We start from the raw sequence: 17,037 nt of genomic DNA on the forward strand, positions 1-17,037 counted from the left end.
CGGCACGGGGCGAGGCTTCAAGATGGTTTCTGGGCGGCGGATACGGGAGGGGATGAAGAGCGAGGGGGAACGGAGATGGAAGGGGGGTCCTCGGAGCTGAAAAGGCCTTTGAGGAGCTCCGAGCACGTCAGCGGGGGGCAGGGGCCGAGGTCGCCGAGGCCAGACAGTGGGGTTACGGCATAGGGCGCGGAAATGGCGTCGGTCGCCGATGATGTGACGATGGGAATTACACGCCGTCGTCACCTTGCGCCTTAGTCAGGGTTCCTGCTTTTGGTGTGTGGTTTTTGATAGAGGGCTCTGTGAGGTTTCGTCTTATGCGTGGGTGGCAATGGCACTGACGGCAACTCGGCTTGGGTCGAGATGCCGTGATCCGTGGGATATCAGAAGGATGTGATCGTTGGGAATAAAATGAAAACGGCGGCCGCCTGCTTTTCCCTTGCCGGTACGGGATGTGACGAGACGTATTACACATCATCGAGACCTCATTGGATCAATCGCTGTTCCCAATCATCTTCAGTCCTGCAACTCCAACTACAACCTACTTTGCGGCTGACACTTAGACTTAGACGGCACCTGCAAGACGACGACGACGATGTCTGTTTTCGCGTAGGTTCATTTCGATATCATGGGCATCACACCAGAAGCGTATTGCTGACACGCGCGCAACAGACGCTCAACCTTCTCGGCAGCCGGCTACGCCGCCTTCCGGCCTTCCTACCCGGCGTCGCTCTTCAGGACGGTGCTGGCGTACCACAACGCACCGTCGGCGGACGGCACGGCACTGGACCTAGGGTGCGGCCACGGGCTCATCGCGCGGGCGCTCGCGCCGCACTTTGGGCGGGTGACGGCCATCGACCCGAGCGCGGGCATGATCAAGCAAGCGTCCGAGTCGACGCAGGATGCCAAGATCGCGTTCCGGCAAGCGAGCGCCGAGGACATCTCGTTCGTGGCGGACAGGTCGGTGGACCTCGTCGTGGCGGGCCAGGCGGCTCACTGGTTTGACTACGGCAGGGTGTGGCCGGAGCTCGCGCGCGTGGTGCGGCGCGGCGGCACGCTGGCGTTCTGGGGGTACAAGGACAACATCCTCGTCGGGTTCCCCGAGGTCAACGGCATCTTTGAGCACTTTTGCTACGGCGAGGGGGAGGCGGCGCCCGGGAGCGGCTGGGAGACGATGGGGCCGTACTGGGAGCCCGGGCGGCAGGTCCTGCGGGACGACTTGAAGGCGGTGGTGCCGCCGGCGTCGGAGTGGGAGGCGGTGAGGCGCATCGTGTACGACCCAGACCGGCGGACGGCGCAGGCGCAGACAGATGCAGGGACGGACCCGGAGGCGGCGTGGCTGCGCAAGACGCTCAAGCTCGGGGAGTTTGAGCGCTACGTGCAGACCTTCAGCGCGTACCGCGGGTGGAGGGACGCGCACCCCAAGGTCAAGAGCCGGGCGGAGGGCGGCGCGGGGGACATTACAGATCTGTTGTTTGACCGTTTGCTTGCGGCGGTGCCGGAGTGGAAGGCCAAGGGTGATGGGTGGCGGGATGTCGAGGTCGAGGCGGTTTGGGGCACGACAATCATCCTGGCCAAGAGGAAGTAATAGACTGTTTCTGTACAGAGTATCTGGGTTCGTATTGTGCAAGTTGTACAGACGGATACACACGATAGGCGGGCAACTTGAAGACTATGAGAAAGCCTTCGAAAGACAGGCCCAGCTGGATGAGGATGACCCGCAGATGACTCGTAAGGCAGCATCGGGCTCAGAAGAATCGGGATAACCCGCACTGTCCGTAAGGATACTATTTGGTGTAAGGCGCTCACTGTCGATGCACAGTTCGCCGATGAGACCCAATAGTGCTGTGCAAGTTAAGCCATGCCAGAATATTGACATGTTGACATTGGGCTGGTGGATAAATGGGTCGCTACGCCAGTCTCCAGGCTGGCAACTCATTCAAGAGCCATGATTGGTTGTGGAGCCGATAGCCGAAGACATAGATCCACTCAAGGACCCACCCATGTCATCAGCTTTTGTGTGGTTGCCCCGTCAGGTTTCAGGAGGTTTTTGGTGTTTGGCTACGTGTTGAGAATCGATGCGGATGCACTGTGTTTGCAAGTCAGACCGCCTCTCCCAGCCAGCAGGGGGCTTTCCAATAGTGTCCTGGTCGGTGGTAGTGGTGGTGGTGCTGGTGGTGTGTGACCGTATCTATGTGTTTTATGTGTGTGTGCACACCGCCGCCGCATGAACAACGGTGGCCGGGACTGGGGATCCCCATGGCTCTGGACTTGAATAAGTGCATTGGATGCCTTGCATTGTATTGGATAACATAAAATAAAAATAGAAGAGAAGACGGATAAGGGGGTGCGAGGGAGGAGAGAGGGAGATAGACAGACAGAGGGAGGCAGATGGAGCAAGCATAAAGTGTTTCGTCCATCAAACAGCAACCTCCAAGAAACAACATCACGAAACTGCCGTCCCTCTGTCCCAACATTTTTTTTTTACCCAGTGAGAGAGAATAGAAGAACAGGTCGTCCATCGTCCGTCTCTTGTTTACATTGCCAACCGTCGCACCGTATCACACCACCCACCATCACATTACACAGACCAAACACAATGGTGAGTTTCCCCCGCGCCGTCCTCCCACCAGCTCCCTCCCCTCCCACCCACCACCTCCCAATTGCCATGCCTTGCTTTTTTGTTTTGTTTTCCCCGCGCGGGCGAGAGAGAAAGAGGAGAGCGAACCCGATCCGAACCACCCCATCCCACCTCCGGAATGTAAACAAAGGGGACGGCCGACGATTCTAGCCATTCAGCGGCTGGCCCCTTGAATCGACGACTGGAAAATCCTGCCTTAGCGCCTGGCTGGTTCAGCGGCGAACCTTGCAGACAAGGAGGGCGACGGCAGACAGCGGACGCCTTGGAAGCAACAGATACAGCACCTGCAGCGCCAGTGGCAGCACAAGCCCGCCATCCACCAGCCAACAGGAGCAACCCAAACAACGGGAGAGGGGAGAAAGGGGGAAAGGGGGGTAGGCGACGCTTTCCGATCCTGCGCCAGCGCAATCAATTCGCATCATCCTCGACCGACTCCGCGCGCTTTCGCTGCAGCATCGTCACGACATTTCTTCAATCCTTGCAACATTCTCTTCTCCCACTCTACAACCATCCATCGCATCCGAGGAACCATTTTATCTTTTTGCCAGCCTTTTGCGCAACCCATCACAATCACAAAACAGAGACACGCACACACACACACACACACACACACACACTACACACATACTTCCTTCGCAATGGCTTCTAACCAGTACGACGCTCAGGCTTCGACCAACTACAAGGAGGCCTTTTCCCTCTTCGACAAGCGCGGCAACGGCCGTGTTGCTATCGACAGTTTGGGCGACCTGCTCCGCGCCTGCGGCCAGAACCCCACCCTCACTGAGATTCGCGACCTCGAGAAGAACGTTGGAGGCGACTGTGAGTTCCCCTGCCTTGTTGATGGTCGCTTTGTCGCGCGTGCCCACCACAGCAGCTGCGTACAAACGAAGTCGCAACCACTGACCGGCCGTCTAGTCGACTTTGAGACGTTCCAGCGCATCCTCAACCGCCCCGGCGGCTTCCGTGACCCCGGCGAGCCCGAGGAGTACTGCCGCGGCTTCCAGGTCTTTGATAAGGACATGACGGGCTTCATCGGCGTCGGCCAGCTCAAGTACATCCTGACCAACCTCGGCGAGAAGATGACGGACGAGGAGGTCGACGAGCTTCTCAAGGCCGTCGACACAAGTTCTGGCCAGGTCAACTACACCGGTAAGCATCTTGCATCCTCCATACTCAATCGCGGACATCGACCACTGACCCGGACGTCGCGACAGAGCTTGTCCGCACCATTCTCGCCAACTAGATTTGCCATCTCGGCCGACAATCTTGACACGAGACACGATTCTGAGGGCTAGGATTCGAGCGAGCGTTGTACGACCATTCAAGACGGCGATGGAGTGACGGGACGGACGGGCAGGCTTGCCGACAAAAGAACAAGACATTTTGCATGGCTGGCACGATGGGAACGGCGTTTGCTTTGCGTTTGCGATTGCGTTGTTCCGCTATTGTAGGGAATTTGGGTATCCTGGAGTTGAGCTCTTCATCAGAGGCTTTTCTCTGGATCATACACACACACGAAGATACACACACGTGTGCCGAGTCCGAAACAAGACCCGACACCAAACGAAATAAACAACATGATACTAAGATGATGGCCCCGCGAAAAGGGGGAACAAGTTCATGTGTCTGGGTTCGACGGGGTATGCTTCGTGCATCGTGCTTGTTTGTCGGTACATCTTAGGATGACATTGGGGGTTCTGTGCATGCACACCCTATCTCTTATCATATCATCTGCAAGGTCCTCCAATAGAACTGGACGAACTGGCTGGATGCTACCGATAATTCCTCTTCGTCTCCTGTCATTCAACGCGGCAGCCGTCGCGACCCGGCTTTGTTGACCCAACCCATGATGTCGCACCAGGAAACTTGGACTTGGCTGGTCTGCCCGGCAACAAAGAACCCCGCACAAAATGGCGGGTGCACGTGTCTTACATAAGCTCGCTCCTGTCTGGCGATGTGGCCTGCATCTGGACCTGCAGGCCGCCAAAGTGTCCCACACCCCTCCCCCCTTCAGTGCCAGTCACGGTGCAACAGTGCAGGCACCCCGCTTGCTTCGCTTCACCGTGGGGCGTCGCAGCCCGGGACGTCGTAGCGCCGGGGAGCTTGAAGCTCTGAGCCTCTAAGCGGAAGGAGGAGGAGGAGGAGGAGGAGGGACCCCGTGAACCTTTTGCCTTCATCCACTTACACACCCAAACCGCCAACCATTGACATTCCCCAGCCCAGTGCTCCTGCAAGTCCATAACCCCTCATTCCACTCACTCACTTACACTTTCCATTTGTGCCTAGCCACACCCACTACCTTAGTTCCTACGGCATCGAACCTCCTCCACCTGCATCCATTCGCATCGGCCGTGGTCCTGCAGCCGCTCCTCCTCCCCCTCCCCCGCCCCGACTCCCAACCGACCGACTGACCGAACCGTGTTTCGTCCAGTCGCCCTGGCGTCAACCGCTTCCTCCAAGCGCCGCCTCCCCCTCCTGTCCTTCACCTTCTTCCTCATCTTCCTCGTTGCAGCCCTCATCCTGGCGGCCCCCAGAGCAGTCCCGAGAATCACTTCTCTCTTCGCCCAGCTGCGATTCAAACCAGTCCAGGTTCCCCTCTTCGCCACACCCACTGCTCCGACCTACCGGCCCTTGATGACCAGCACCATGGTCCCCGACAAGTACAAATCACCGCCCCAGGCGCCACCCGTCTTTACCGGCACCAAAGAGTCCATCGTCGGCGACGCCAAGAAGATATGCGATCAGACCAGAGCTCTGCTCGACAAGCTCGTCGCCGACGTCCCCGTCGACAAGGCCACCTTTGAAAATGTCATGCGACCTGTTGCCAAGGATGAGAACGAAAGCGGGCTTTCAACCCGCATCCTGGGCTTCTATCAGTACGTTTCGAGCGACGCCGCCTTGCGCGAGGCCTCGACCCAGGCCGACACCATCATGGACGAGTTCTCCATTGAGGTGAACATGAGGGAGGATGTGTACAAGCTGGTCGAGGCCATCCACAAAAAGAAGGACTCGGAAGGTCTGGATCCTGAGAGCCTGCGTCTGCTCGAGAAGGACTACAAGAACTACGTCAAGATGGGTCTGGGCCTGCCTGCTGGTCCCCAGCGCGATCGCTTCAAGGAGATCAAGAAGCGTCTCAGCCAGATCCAGATCGAGTTCCAGAAGAACCTCAACGAAGAAAACGGCGGCATCTGGTTCACCCCCGAGGAGCTCGACGGTGTCCCCGAGGATGTTATTGACGGTTTGGAGAAGGGCACCGCCGAGAACGAGGGCAAGCTCAAGCTCTCCTTCAAGTACCCCGATCTTTTCCCGACCCTCAAGTTCGCCAAGAACCCCGAGACGAGGCGTAAGGTCTTTATCCAGAACGAGAACAAGTGCAACCAGAACGTCCCTCTGTTCAAGGAGGCCATCATCCTTCGCGACGAGGCCGCCCGCATGCTCGGCTACCCTGACCACGCCTCCCTCCGCATTGAGGACAAGATGGCCAAGACCACCAAGACTGTCAACGACTTTCTGGGAGATCTCCGCTCTCGTCTGACGGCCGGTGGTGCCAAGGAGGTTGAGCACCTTCTGGAGCTCAAGAAGTCCGATACCGATGCCCGGGGCGTTGCTAACGATGGCAACTACTACCTCTGGGACCACAAGTTCTACGATCGATTGATGATTGAGAAGGAGTACAGTATCGACGAGAACAAGATTGCCGAGTACTTCCCCATTACCTCGACCATTACCGGGATGCTCAAGATCTTCGAGGAGCTTCTCGGCTTTGTCTTCGTCGAGCTGAAGCCTGAGGACCGCAAGGCCCTGAGCCCCACGGGCAAGGGCGAGGATATTGCCTGGCACGAGGATGTCATTATCTTCAGCGTTTGGGATGATGCCTCCGAGGGAGAAGGCTTCGTCGGCTACCTGTACCTTGACCTGCACCCCCGCCAGGGCAAGTACGGCCACGCCGCCAACTTCAACTTGCAGCCTGGTTATCTGCAAGCGAACGGTTCGCGCAGATACCCTGCTACGGCGTTGGTCTGCAACTTCAGCAAGCCTACGCCCAAGAAACCCTCGCTTCTCAAGCACGATGAGGTTGTTACGCTCTTCCACGAGCTGGGCCACGGTATTCACGACCTCGCCGGTCGCTGCACCTACAGCCGCTTCCACGGTACAAGCACTGTCAGGGACTTTGTCGAGGCGCCTTCGCAAATGCTGGAGAACTGGTGCTGGACCCCCAGCGTCATCAAGGCTCTGTCTCAACATTATCAGACGGGCGAGAAGATTCCCGACGACCTCATCGAGAAGCAAATTTCCACCAAGCATGTCAATGCTGCGCTCTTCAACCTGCGTCAGCTCCACTTTGGCACCTTTGACATGACGGTCCACACTCCCAAGAGCCACGACGAGATCAAGAACATGGACCTGTCGGCCGTCTACAACGAGCTTCGCGGCGAGATTGCCGGCATCAAGGGCCCCGAAGCTCAGGGCGAGAAGAGGTATGACATGTCTCGGCCTGTCCCTTTAGACCAACATATTGCTAACAGTCACAGCACCTGGGGCAACGGACAGGCCTGCTTCGGCCATCTCATTGGAGGCTACGATGCCGGTTACTACGGCTACCTCTCATCCGAGGTTTACTCGACCGACATGTTCTACTCGGTCTTCAAGGCAGACCCCATGAACGGCAAGGAGGGCCGTCGCTACAGACACACCGTCCTTGAGAAGGGCGGTAGCCAGGAAGAGATGTTGACCCTGGAGCAGTTCCTTGGTCGCAAGCCCAGCACCGAATCCTTTTACAAGGAGTTGGGAATCCCTCAGTAAGGGCCCCGATTGGTACCGCGGCGTGTGGAAGCAAGACGGATTCTGAACTGTATATTATAGTACTAGATCGCGATTGTGATCAACCTTAAGGGGCTCACCCTTTCAATAGACATGGTCAAAGCCATCTTGCAAGACTGTGGAGTAACTGCCTTGGCTTCGATGTTTGCGATTCGCCGTCTCAACCTGACTACACTTACTTACAATGCAATCCATGTACACAAAATGTGACTGACACCTCGCACAGAGCAAACATCTAGACATAAGTAGAATTTCTAGGTAGACGGAGTCGAGGGAATAGGTCTCACCGCGCAATCCTCTTCCAACTTGCGGTTGTCGTTCGTGCTCCAGCCGCGTTTGAGGTTACTGCCAACATCAGACGGGAGCCGGGCAGACGACTTCATCACATCAGCACACCATTCGTATCTTGCTTTGAAAGAGATTCGGATCGCAGCCGCCGGGGCCTAAGGTTCGCGTTCGTAGAGGGGGCAATGCAAGGGGACCCAGTCACTGAAGTCTGGGGCACTTCAACGAGTTCGAGAAACTTGTTTCGTTTCCTTGCACACGCAGTCCTCGTGCCCCAAGAAAGAAGCTAAATCGAACGCCCCATGAGGGAATGGCGGGTTTGAGCGGTCGATGCTGCTGCCTGCCAGGAACGTCCGCCAACGCGTTGCCCACGTCGAATGTCCGAAGGCGATATCAAGGTACGCAGTCAGCGCAGCCGGGGAAACTCCCCCCTCCTCCTCCTACGGCCTGGACAGTGGCCAGAGTAGGACCAGGATTTGGGTGGAGAAATTGAGACCCTGTTAGGGGGGTGGTGATGATGATGGCCGTCGTAGGTTGCCCATTGGGTACTGGGAACCCTCTTCACTGCCTTGCTACCAAAAGCTTCAGTACCTAGTAACAGCGGAACCGTAATTAGGCCTGTCCCACTGCTCGGCAGCCGAGGCCCCCGTATTCTTCCTCTCGGCCTGGGCATTCTTCGAAGCCGCCTCGGGCCGTCGGCATCTTTCCTAGCTAGCACCCCCAGCTTCTAAGTACATGCGTCGCAGTAGTCTGAGGTGACGTGTTGAAATTTCGTTCGGAGTTGTGGAGCATTCCGGCCTCTTACTCTTTTCTTCATCAACGGGCTTACCGGTTGATTGGTCGTGGACGGATTATCGGCAACTTCGAAACCTTACCTTGGCGGAGATTCATACTCAAGTATTGAAACGTCTTTGCGCATAGTAGCATTGTTAATAGAAACCATTTCGAACATAATCTATTAAGATTTCGCGAGTATTTGAAGATCTCTCCTTGTTGTCGTGTTTGCCCTCACAATAAGCAGGACCTCGGATGGCTGGTTTATAACCGACATCCCCCAAGCTCCAAGGGGCGTGTTTGTCTCGATTTCTCCATCTTTAGCTCAGGATCATCACACTGTTCTCTACTTGACGTGACGAAAACACTCAACCTTCATAAGAGAATTTGTTTCTACCAGGATGCCTTCCACGTTAAAGATTGCCCTCCTCGCCTTCGTCGCCCTTGTAGCGGCGGTGCCGTCCTCCCCCGAGGCTGACACGGGCGCACTCTTTGCTGTCGAAAGTCAGTTGAATCTCAAGACGTTTTCAATCTATAGACATGGGACTAACCTAAACGGACCATAGAGCGATGTGTAGGGCTCTACGCAAGTTGTAATGACGACTGCTGCGGCTCCTTGACCAGCTGCAACTACATCCCGATATGCGGAAACAACCGTTGCGTGTCATACGATCCCGCCATCACCTACAACCCTACCTGCCACTAAGAGGGTTTCTAGATCTGTTACAACCCCTAAGATACAACAGGACCAGGCCACGTCCTGCAGGGCGTCTGGTGGCTGCAGGATAGAATACATGCTGGAGACACAGGAGACAAGGGTGACTCCTCTGGTGCAGAAGAAGTACGTATGAGTTATGTGACAATAAAACAAGGCTGTAAGTAGTTAAATAGAGACTGTAAGCGCTTCTACATAGGTACCTAATCATCGGGTTTAAAAAAAAGTGCTCTCTTGTCCAACGTAGCAGCCAACTGGGCCAAAGCCTGTAGCAGTCCCCAAAGCTAAATAGTCCGTCAAGCCAGTTATCAAACCCTTTCGCCAAGGGCCCTTGGAGTGCGTTACGCCCTCGTATTTTACACCGAGACTTAGCACAGAACATATGGCTGAAGCAAAAGATGGCCTTGGGAGACGCGCTTACTAAGTATCGCAGCCAAAAGCCTCGTCACCCCTCAACCCGTTTGAAAGGGCCAAGCTTATTCGCGTCTGCTGCAAATTATCAGTCTCTTCGGGATCATCCTTCTTTCTCGACATGCTGATCTTGATGCAGGCATTCCCTTTCCGTCGCCAAGTACGAATTGTGCAATACCTACTCCCCTGGCTTACATCTCCTGTCCGAATGCTCATACTCTCCTAGCCGCTCAAGCCCTGCAACTAGCTTGATCCCGATTCAAAGTCCTTGCCAGACCCAGACCGCCGCAAAATTGCCTCGTAGCTCTCACATATCCGGATTATCGCTTGGCATGAATCGAAAACCGTTCTTCTGGAAGTCCGCTTCCAAGTTCCTCTGCAGTTCGGCTATGAGCTCTTGGCTCAAGAGGCTTCTCCAGGTGAAGACTTGGTCGCTTGAACTTGTGGGCACCTTACTTCCTCTGGAGGCATACGACTTGTACGATAGTTCTAGCGCCTCTAGCTTGTCTTCATCCCAGATAGCTAGTCCTAGCTGACGGTACGGCCAGAATGGAACTCCGCGGATGGGTGAAAATGGATTCCTTAAGAGCCTGGCTATGTATAATGTCCAGCACGGTGGCCGTCCCTTTGATATTTCCTCTCGTGACCATCTGGGATCTACCACCCCTGGCAAAGCCGGGTCTTGCCACTTCTTTGCGGACTTGCAGTCTGGAGGAGGGGCCGGGAGACGCTGAGAGCCTTGCGTCAGAACAGGACCGCCCTGGACATGATCAACGAAGTCAACAACGGTGAGGAACTCCTCTTTCTGCCAGGTCCAGCCCGCAAAGAGAATCTCGGGAGACACCTCTCGTTGGCTGTCCTCCAGGGCCCAGTCCACGCGGCCATCGGAAGCTGCAAGCTTCAGGTCGATCAGCAGCTGCAACCTCCAGAATCCGCGCATAACGCGTTGCTCCTCCATCCAGCAAGGTGGACCAACAGGCTGTAGCTTGTACGGCTTCCCAGGAGGGGGCTTCTGGCGCCATGGCTTCTCACCACCAGCGCCCCACGCGAAGCCGCGTTCGAGGTGGGCTGGGGTGACGGAGGACCATTGCTTGCGGTAGTGTTCGAGACAAGCCCACGCCAGGCAGCAGATGCGTCGCGCGGTCGAGAGGATGCCCCGGACGAGCCGAGGAGGTTGGCCGCGGAGGGAGCGCGCGAGGCTCGGGGCAGCCAAGTTGAGAGACGAGTCCTTGCCGCCTGGGCACTGGGTGTACCTCTCGGCAAAATCCTGGAGCGACGATGCCAGTGAATTCTCCGGGGTTGCGGTGCGGACCAGGCCGACGCGGCGGACCAGCTCGACCACATGGGGTGACATCGACTCGGCAAGAGCATGATCGAGAGCTTTGGGTCCCACTTCGGAGAACTCGAAGACGCGAGATGCAGTCGGGCTAGCCGTGACGAGGTGGTAAATCGATCGGAGATCAGTGATGGAAAAAAGTATCTGTTCCAGGATCTCGGTCGGGAGGTGGTCGAGATTGGCGGTTGATCGAGATGCCATGGCGAGGCAAAGATAACATTTCAAGACTCAGAAAAAGTCGTGCGTTGAAGAAGCCAGGGATACAGGCTAGAGGTGGTATAAAATGTCATTCCAAGGATGCTGCTGATTTTTGAACCAACGTGAGATAAACAGTCTTGGCAGAGATGCAACACACCATCTACATGTCAGCACCTGACAGGGTCTAACTATCCCACCTGCGGCACAGCGGCGCTTAACTCACCCCGAGATAGCGCTCCAGACTGGTGCTCTCGGGTCGACGGATGCCTAACAGTGGGTGGTTTGGGAACTCGGCACATCGCCATTCATACGCCATTCTCGATTCTCCCCAACAGTCGGTCTTGTGGTCCCAAGGATACATTGGTAGTCTCTGAATACACTGACGGTCAAAGCACCCCTAACCAGTCCCTACCCTCCTGCCATGGTCGAGATAAATCAACAAAAGCTTGAGGGTTCGGCCAGGATCTGCTTCAGGGGACCTGTAAGTCTAGATTGATCTTTAAGAAGACAATGTTTTCCATCCAAGTAAGGATATCCGAAACAGCTGATTTGAAGAGTAGGGAGGAGCTGGCGCACGTCCCCGCCTGCTGGGTGAGCACTTCTGGGCTTCGGCTAACGCTTGACTACTCAAGTACACGGAAGACCTGAACACAAGGTCGCGGACTACCTGTGGGAATGTCGGGCAGCGCCTGCCGGATGAGGAAGAACACCGGCATCAGGGCACTGGCGCAAGCCGTGGCGAATATGGCGAAGATGATGGGCGTAGAGATAGTGTTGGCCGTGCTGTGGTTCGTAAAGCAAGGTTGGCCGCTTGGTCTTTCTACCAGAGTAAATGGAGATTTTATTGAGGAAACATCTTCTGTACAAAAACAAAGAAAAAAAAGGAAAAAAGATTACACATACGAGGAGAGTCGTGCTTTTTAGAAGCAGGTGTGCTGGGTGATGAGTTGTCCTAAATCTGTACTCCCATCAGGCAGACAAGTCGGGACCGCGCGTGAAGCTAATACTTAAGATGTAAGTGATGTACCAGTCGGATAACGTGACTCTAAAAACATCTTCTCTATGAGCCATGCGGTCTTTCTTTAGCTCCTTTGGGAAACTGTGGACTTCATTTTCATAGGCCCCCTCTGAGAGTTGGGAAGGAGCTTTGCACTACCAGTTCATTCTCTCACCATTACCTGCCTGCTAAGTAGGCACCATACTATTCGCCCTGCCTCCACGACCGACGAGCTCTATTGCAATTTTGCACGCCCTCCTTTCTTACGCTACTAAAAAACAAAAACTCTTCTGCAGCCAGTGACGGCCATTTCCCCCTACAACAACTCGACAGCAAGTTGATTGCTTGTTCAATTGATTTCGCCGTTATTACGGCATACCTGCATCCTCTGCCACGGCTCATCACACCTTCTGAGTCGAAGAATAACTCGATATTTCCAGAACTCCAACAACACCTTCCATACCAATCACACCGCCCGCAATGTCTCTCAAACGAAAGAGAAGCCTGGGAGAGTAAGTTTGACCCATACCCATTGAGAGATTGTAGGAAATCAATTACTCAAGCCCTAGCAGCATCTTCCAGTCTCAAACTATCAAGTTCATCATCGGCGAGGCAGGAGTGGCATGCTATAACGTCAAGCACCCACATTTGGCCCCCCCCTACATTTGGCCCCCCCAAAAACGAGGGCATTCCCACTAACATCAGTATGTTTAATTAATTACTAACTAGGCTTAGATGCTACTACAATACAGCTTTTAGCTTTACTAGGTATATTAGACTCGCTAGATCCATCTGTAATATCCTCTTTTTCGCCAGCCTCAACTTAGGCCTTCTGGATGTCCTTAATGTTAGCAAACTTAGTGTTTGGATCCAGCTGGACTGCCTTTCTTTTCCTAACTGCAGTGCTTATAACCTTTACCTGCAGAAGCTCCAGCTTATGCTAGGCAATAGCTAGCTTATATGCCTGCTTACTAAAGCCTTTTTTTACCTTTATAAACAGAAGGCGTTAAGTAGAGGCATTATTATCTAGCTCTATAAATAGCTTTAGTTAGCCAGCTAGATCCTTTATCTTCCTTAGCGTTAACTATGCTACTGCAGATAACGCAGATGCCTATCCTTTAGCTTCTTTACTTTTAGACTGCCTTTTGCAGGCCTGATCTAATAGCCTTAGTGTTAATAGGAGCATTAAAGGGCTTATAAGGGGCTTAGCTATAGAGATAGGCTATAGGCTAGTATATTTCTAACTACTTTTAATATTATCTATTGTTAAGCCTGCTAGATAAGCCTTCTAATAACAGCCTATAAAGTTCCTTTTGCCTATAATAGTAGAATTATTCTACTAACTAAGGTATTTAAGCTTCTTCCTATAGGCTGCCTTTATAGGGCTAAAGACTAACTAGTTAAGTAGCTAAAGGATATAGGAGGTATGTAGTAGTAGGAATAAGAGATAGACGTTATTAATATAATATATCTATATAAATTCTGTTGTTATATAACTCCTATAGCTATTAACAACTAGCAGTCTAGCCTCCTTACCCTAGGAGGCAGTCTAAGGGATAGTCTAAGGGATAAAGACCTTCTGCAGCTATTTAACTGCAGTGTTGTCTGTAGTCTATCTATTTTCTGTTGCAGTAAACTGCTATCCTTTATAAGGGCTAAGATCTAGAGGAAACTACTGCTGCTAGACTATCTTACCCTTGTATATAATAAGGGGATTTAGGGTATAGCCTATAGCAGAGATGCACTTAATAATAGACACCTATGCCCTTAATCCAGGCTGTTTCTTGCAGACAGACTTCATCTCAGCCATCCCTAGCACCAGCCTATTAGATCCCTAGCCCTTAAGGATACTAGTCTTATCTATGTTATATCTGTTAGCTAGTTTAATGCCCTTAATCTCTAGTATAGCAAGGAGTTTAAACTAGTCCCTAATAACCTTAGTAGATGCTCTATTAATACGTCTAGAGTCTATAAGGCGACTTCTTTAGACCTTAATTAATAGGTTTCTTCTTTTAAAGCCTTAGATCTATTGCTTTCCTAGAGGATCTATATCCCCTATAGTATAAAGGATCCTTTCTGCAAATACCTTCACCTGCTGATAGGTTAGAGCAAGCCTAAGGGCATGCTGGATTTGCACCTATTCAGCTAGCTTAGCCTCCTAATCAGGGGAAAGCCTCTAAAGGTCAGAAAATGCAGCTACCCTTACTTAGGTGCCTTAGAGTTAATAACAAAGTGTTAATCTTAGGATCCCCTATTTAGAGGATGCCTTGTAGATAGACTAGCTATTAGCAACAGCATCTAAGGCCTAGTTAACCTTATACTTAGTATATTAGCCTATAAGGACTAGAAAAGGGTATATAGAAAAGATAAAGCCATTCAGTTAAGAACTGTAAATGTTGTAATGTAATAAAGTTGGAGAAAACAGGAGGCTGGTGGTAGTGGTAAGGCATTTTTGGGGGGGCCAAATGTAGGGGGGGGCCAAATGTGGGTGCTTGACGTTATTCATGAGACCGCCATTTCCAATCTTTCCGAATCGCTCCAGGCATTTCTCACAAGCAAGAGAAAAGAGTCCCGCGAGGGAAGTGTGGTGTGGAAGGACCTTGAGATGGAAACCTTTGCCACGTTCATGGAATACGTTTATACTCAGGACTTTACGATCGACGATGCTGACGAAAAGCCTGATTACCCCGAGATATCGCTCATGGGTCTCATCTCGCGGAGAATATCGCACGTGGTAATGGATTATGCCGATGATCACTTTGACACCAAACACGACACGCGAGAAACCATCCAGCATTCTCCCGAATACTACATGTCGATTGCCCGTCTCTACAACTTTGCGAACCAGTACGATCTTTCAGAGCTCATGGACCTCTGCACCGAGAAAGTTCGACTTAGCCTGGCAAACACTTCATTCGACGACACTGACGCCCTCTCCATTTGGACGCTCTTGGAGTTCATCTGGCCAACAACCAACGTCGAGGACAAGCTCAGAGAGGTACTTCTTCGATTTGTCTTGTTGAACTTGGCAACTGCAATGCAGTCGGGACACTCCTTTCATGTTCTGAAGAATATTCCTGAGATATCAACCGCTCTTTTGTTCATGACCCCGTCTTCATACTGGGAGGAGCTGTCCTCTTACAATTGAGGCTGGAAATGGCTGGAATTGGAATCCATGGAATGCTTTTGGAGGAGGGTACTAGGAAGAGGTACACATAGCTGAAGATGTACCGAACTTTAAAGACGCAGTGCAAGGACGAGCCTCCTTAGATAACTTGTCCTTGGCTTACTCTCTTTTGAATCTGGGGACGAGCTCTAGAATCTGGCCATAATACATCTGTCACTAAAGATACCAACCCTCAAAATGAGTTCCGCTCTGCTTGTACGGTCCTCCAGAGATGCTATGACCTCTTTGGCTAATGTCTCCTTGCCTGATATGGCACTCCTTCTCTGTTGGAGATCTCTCCCTGCCGTTCCCTTCTCTGCTGTCGTTTTCGTGTCACGATCTTCTTCCACGTCTGGCTCCCAATCCAACCCGTTTCTCCTCTGTCTCCCTTCTTTGTATGGCAATAGTACGTGTCCAAGAGAACATAGATGATTCGAGTTAGCAAAATCAAAGCAACAAGTGTGCCACGGGGTTATTGCTTGGTCTGTTCAGAGCAACCCCCAGTAGGTCATGGGAATCATTGTGAGCAACTCCTGGCAAACTTCGGGAAGGTCCTTCAGATTCTTGATGAACGTCCTTGTCGACATTATCCATCGCATGTTAGTGATGGCGTAACGGAGCAGCAATTTGCGAAACGCGTCGTTAGGCATTGTTCGGGGCCAGACATAGCGAATCATGTCAACCAGTGTAAATACCAGATCCCTCTCTCTAGGATTGTCAAGCAAGCTTTGCTGCACTCTCTCAACGCAGAGTGTCCTCAGTACGGGTATGCAGTATTTTTCCGCAAGGATGTAGAGGCGAGCATGTGCCAAGTAGTATGTTTTTGAGTGCATCGTGCTCTGTGCGGTGGTTGTCGACAGGTTTGCCTCTGATGTCGCTTCAGCATTAGCAGAGCTAGCCGACGATGCGTTGCAATGCTCAAAGTGTTGGATGGCGTAGATAAATTCGGGTCCAAGATTCTCCGTCAGTAGTCGATGCGTCTTGATTTTTCTCCGCAAGGACATAAAATTTCTTTTTTTCGACTGAATCTCCTCGTCCGGCACGGTGAAGCTGCCACTGTAGGCGTACTCCAAGAACTTGGTAAAAGTACCTGGCTCGACATCGTCCCAAACCACCCGTGCCTCAACAGATTCTTGCATGCCACTCGTAAGCAAGGCGCTGAGTGGCCGAGAAAGCCAAGTGACGGACGCTTCGTGGACGTTGAATTCGACTTTCTCGGGTCCCACGACAAACTTGATGACGCGGGATCGCGCGATCCTGCTCGAGGTTAGAACTCCCTGAAATACGGATCTGTAAGTGAGAGGTGGTTATCTTACTCGTCCATGTCTCTTTTACGTTTGAGAGACATCTTGAACAGGCAGTACTGAACGTTGAGCGGGGTGGCAGTTCGGGGTGACTGTTAGGGTGGAAGTTAAAGTTGTGATGTGGATTGGAGGAAGACTTTCGGGGCCCTGACCAAAACGGCGATGGCTTAAATACTCGTTTGTGGATTGGCTCGTTCCTCGAAGGAAAGGGAAGACCCTGGATACCTTCTGTGGTTAGAACAAGGTGATGGCGACTTCCTGCCTTTTCCGGATGTGATGGGAGCGAAGAAAGCAGACGAATTTTCCTTGTGTGTTTCATTTACGGCGATTTGGAGCCTTTTGTTTCTGTCCCGGCCTTGATTTACTTACTGAGTTGTGCGTCACATAAATCC

The 17,037-nt window shown here is 52.7% G+C and overlaps 7 protein-coding genes across 7 annotated transcripts; 5 read left to right on the top strand and 2 right to left on the bottom strand.

Annotated features, from left to right (window-relative positions):
- Positions 1-52: 52 nt before the first annotated feature.
- Positions 53-1,585, top strand: CDEST_10741 (Putative methyltransferase type 11, S-adenosyl-L-methionine-dependent methyltransferase superfamily; the record flags this gene model as incomplete). Its single annotated transcript, XM_062926897.1, has 2 exons — positions 53-606; positions 670-1,585. The coding sequence occupies exons 1-2, from the start codon at positions 593-595 to the stop codon at positions 1,583-1,585; spliced, it is 930 nt and encodes a 309-aa protein (XP_062782948.1). The 5' UTR covers positions 53-592.
- An 861-nt stretch (positions 1,586-2,446) lies between these two features.
- On the top strand, positions 2,447-4,217 carry CDEST_10742 (Putative EF-hand domain-containing protein). Its single transcript, XM_062926898.1, has 4 exons — positions 2,447-2,599; positions 3,304-3,457; positions 3,554-3,787; positions 3,853-4,217. Exons 1-4 carry the CDS (start codon positions 2,597-2,599, stop codon positions 3,879-3,881), a joined length of 420 nt encoding a protein of 139 aa, XP_062782949.1. The 5' UTR covers positions 2,447-2,596; the 3' UTR covers positions 3,882-4,217.
- A 609-nt stretch (positions 4,218-4,826) lies between these two features.
- CDEST_10743 (Putative peptidase M3A/M3B catalytic domain, neurolysin/Thimet oligopeptidase, domain 2) lies at positions 4,827-7,593 on the top strand. The gene is made up of 2 exons (XM_062926899.1): positions 4,827-7,116; positions 7,171-7,593. Exons 1-2 carry the CDS (start codon positions 5,273-5,275, stop codon positions 7,439-7,441), a joined length of 2,115 nt encoding a protein of 704 aa, XP_062782950.1. The 5' UTR covers positions 4,827-5,272; the 3' UTR covers positions 7,442-7,593.
- Positions 7,594-8,828: 1,235 nt separating this feature from the next.
- CDEST_10744 (uncharacterized protein) lies at positions 8,829-9,949 on the top strand. The gene is made up of 2 exons (XM_062926900.1): positions 8,829-9,022; positions 9,085-9,949. Exons 1-2 carry the CDS (start codon positions 8,920-8,922, stop codon positions 9,222-9,224), a joined length of 243 nt encoding a protein of 80 aa, XP_062782951.1. The 5' UTR covers positions 8,829-8,919; the 3' UTR covers positions 9,225-9,949.
- Position 9,950: 1 nt separating this feature from the next.
- CDEST_10745 (uncharacterized protein) lies at positions 9,951-12,032 on the bottom strand. The gene has a single exon (XM_062926901.1). The coding sequence runs from the start codon at positions 11,179-11,181 to the stop codon at positions 9,952-9,954; it is 1,230 nt and encodes a 409-aa protein (XP_062782952.1). The 5' UTR covers positions 11,182-12,032; the 3' UTR covers position 9,951.
- Positions 12,033-14,780: 2,748 nt separating this feature from the next.
- Positions 14,781-15,323, top strand: CDEST_10746 (Putative SKP1/BTB/POZ domain superfamily protein; the record flags this gene model as incomplete). Its single annotated transcript, XM_062926902.1, has 1 exon — positions 14,781-15,323. The coding sequence occupies one exon, from the start codon at positions 14,781-14,783 to the stop codon at positions 15,321-15,323; it is 543 nt and encodes a 180-aa protein (XP_062782953.1).
- A 506-nt stretch (positions 15,324-15,829) lies between these two features.
- CDEST_10747 (Putative BTB/POZ domain-containing protein) lies at positions 15,830-16,665 on the bottom strand (the record flags this gene model as incomplete). Its single annotated transcript, XM_062926903.1, has 2 exons — positions 15,830-16,598; positions 16,658-16,665. 2 exons carry the CDS (start codon positions 16,663-16,665, stop codon positions 15,830-15,832), a joined length of 777 nt encoding a protein of 258 aa, XP_062782954.1.
- Positions 16,666-17,037: the final 372 nt, after the last annotated feature.

This window comes from Colletotrichum destructivum, chromosome 7 (genome assembly GCF_034447905.1).
Source record: "Colletotrichum destructivum chromosome 7, complete sequence".
Taxonomy (NCBI): domain Eukaryota; kingdom Fungi; phylum Ascomycota; class Sordariomycetes; order Glomerellales; family Glomerellaceae; genus Colletotrichum; species Colletotrichum destructivum.

Bases quoted from the DNA above. Each gene is read 5' to 3' on its own strand.
- CDEST_10743 (XM_062926899.1), top strand. From the start codon at position 5,273: ATGACCAGCACCATGGTCCCCGACAAGTACAAATCACCGCCCCAGGCG. The intron at 7,117-7,170 runs GTATGACATGTC...TAACAGTCACAG, and splicing joins GAAGCTCAGGGCGAGAAGAG to CACCTGGGGCAACGGACAGG.
- CDEST_10744 (XM_062926900.1), top strand. From the start codon at position 8,920: ATGCCTTCCACGTTAAAGATTGCCCTCCTCGCCTTCGTCGCCCTTGTA. The intron at 9,023-9,084 runs GTCAGTTGAATC...AACGGACCATAG, and splicing joins CGCACTCTTTGCTGTCGAAA to AGCGATGTGTAGGGCTCTAC.
- CDEST_10745 (XM_062926901.1), bottom strand. From the start codon at position 11,181: ATGGCATCTCGATCAACCGCCAATCTCGACCACCTCCCGACCGAGATC.
- CDEST_10742 (XM_062926898.1), top strand. The intron at 3,458-3,553 runs GTGAGTTCCCCT...CCGGCCGTCTAG, and splicing joins GAAGAACGTTGGAGGCGACT to TCGACTTTGAGACGTTCCAG. The intron at 3,788-3,852 runs GTAAGCATCTTG...ACGTCGCGACAG, and splicing joins TGGCCAGGTCAACTACACCG to AGCTTGTCCGCACCATTCTC.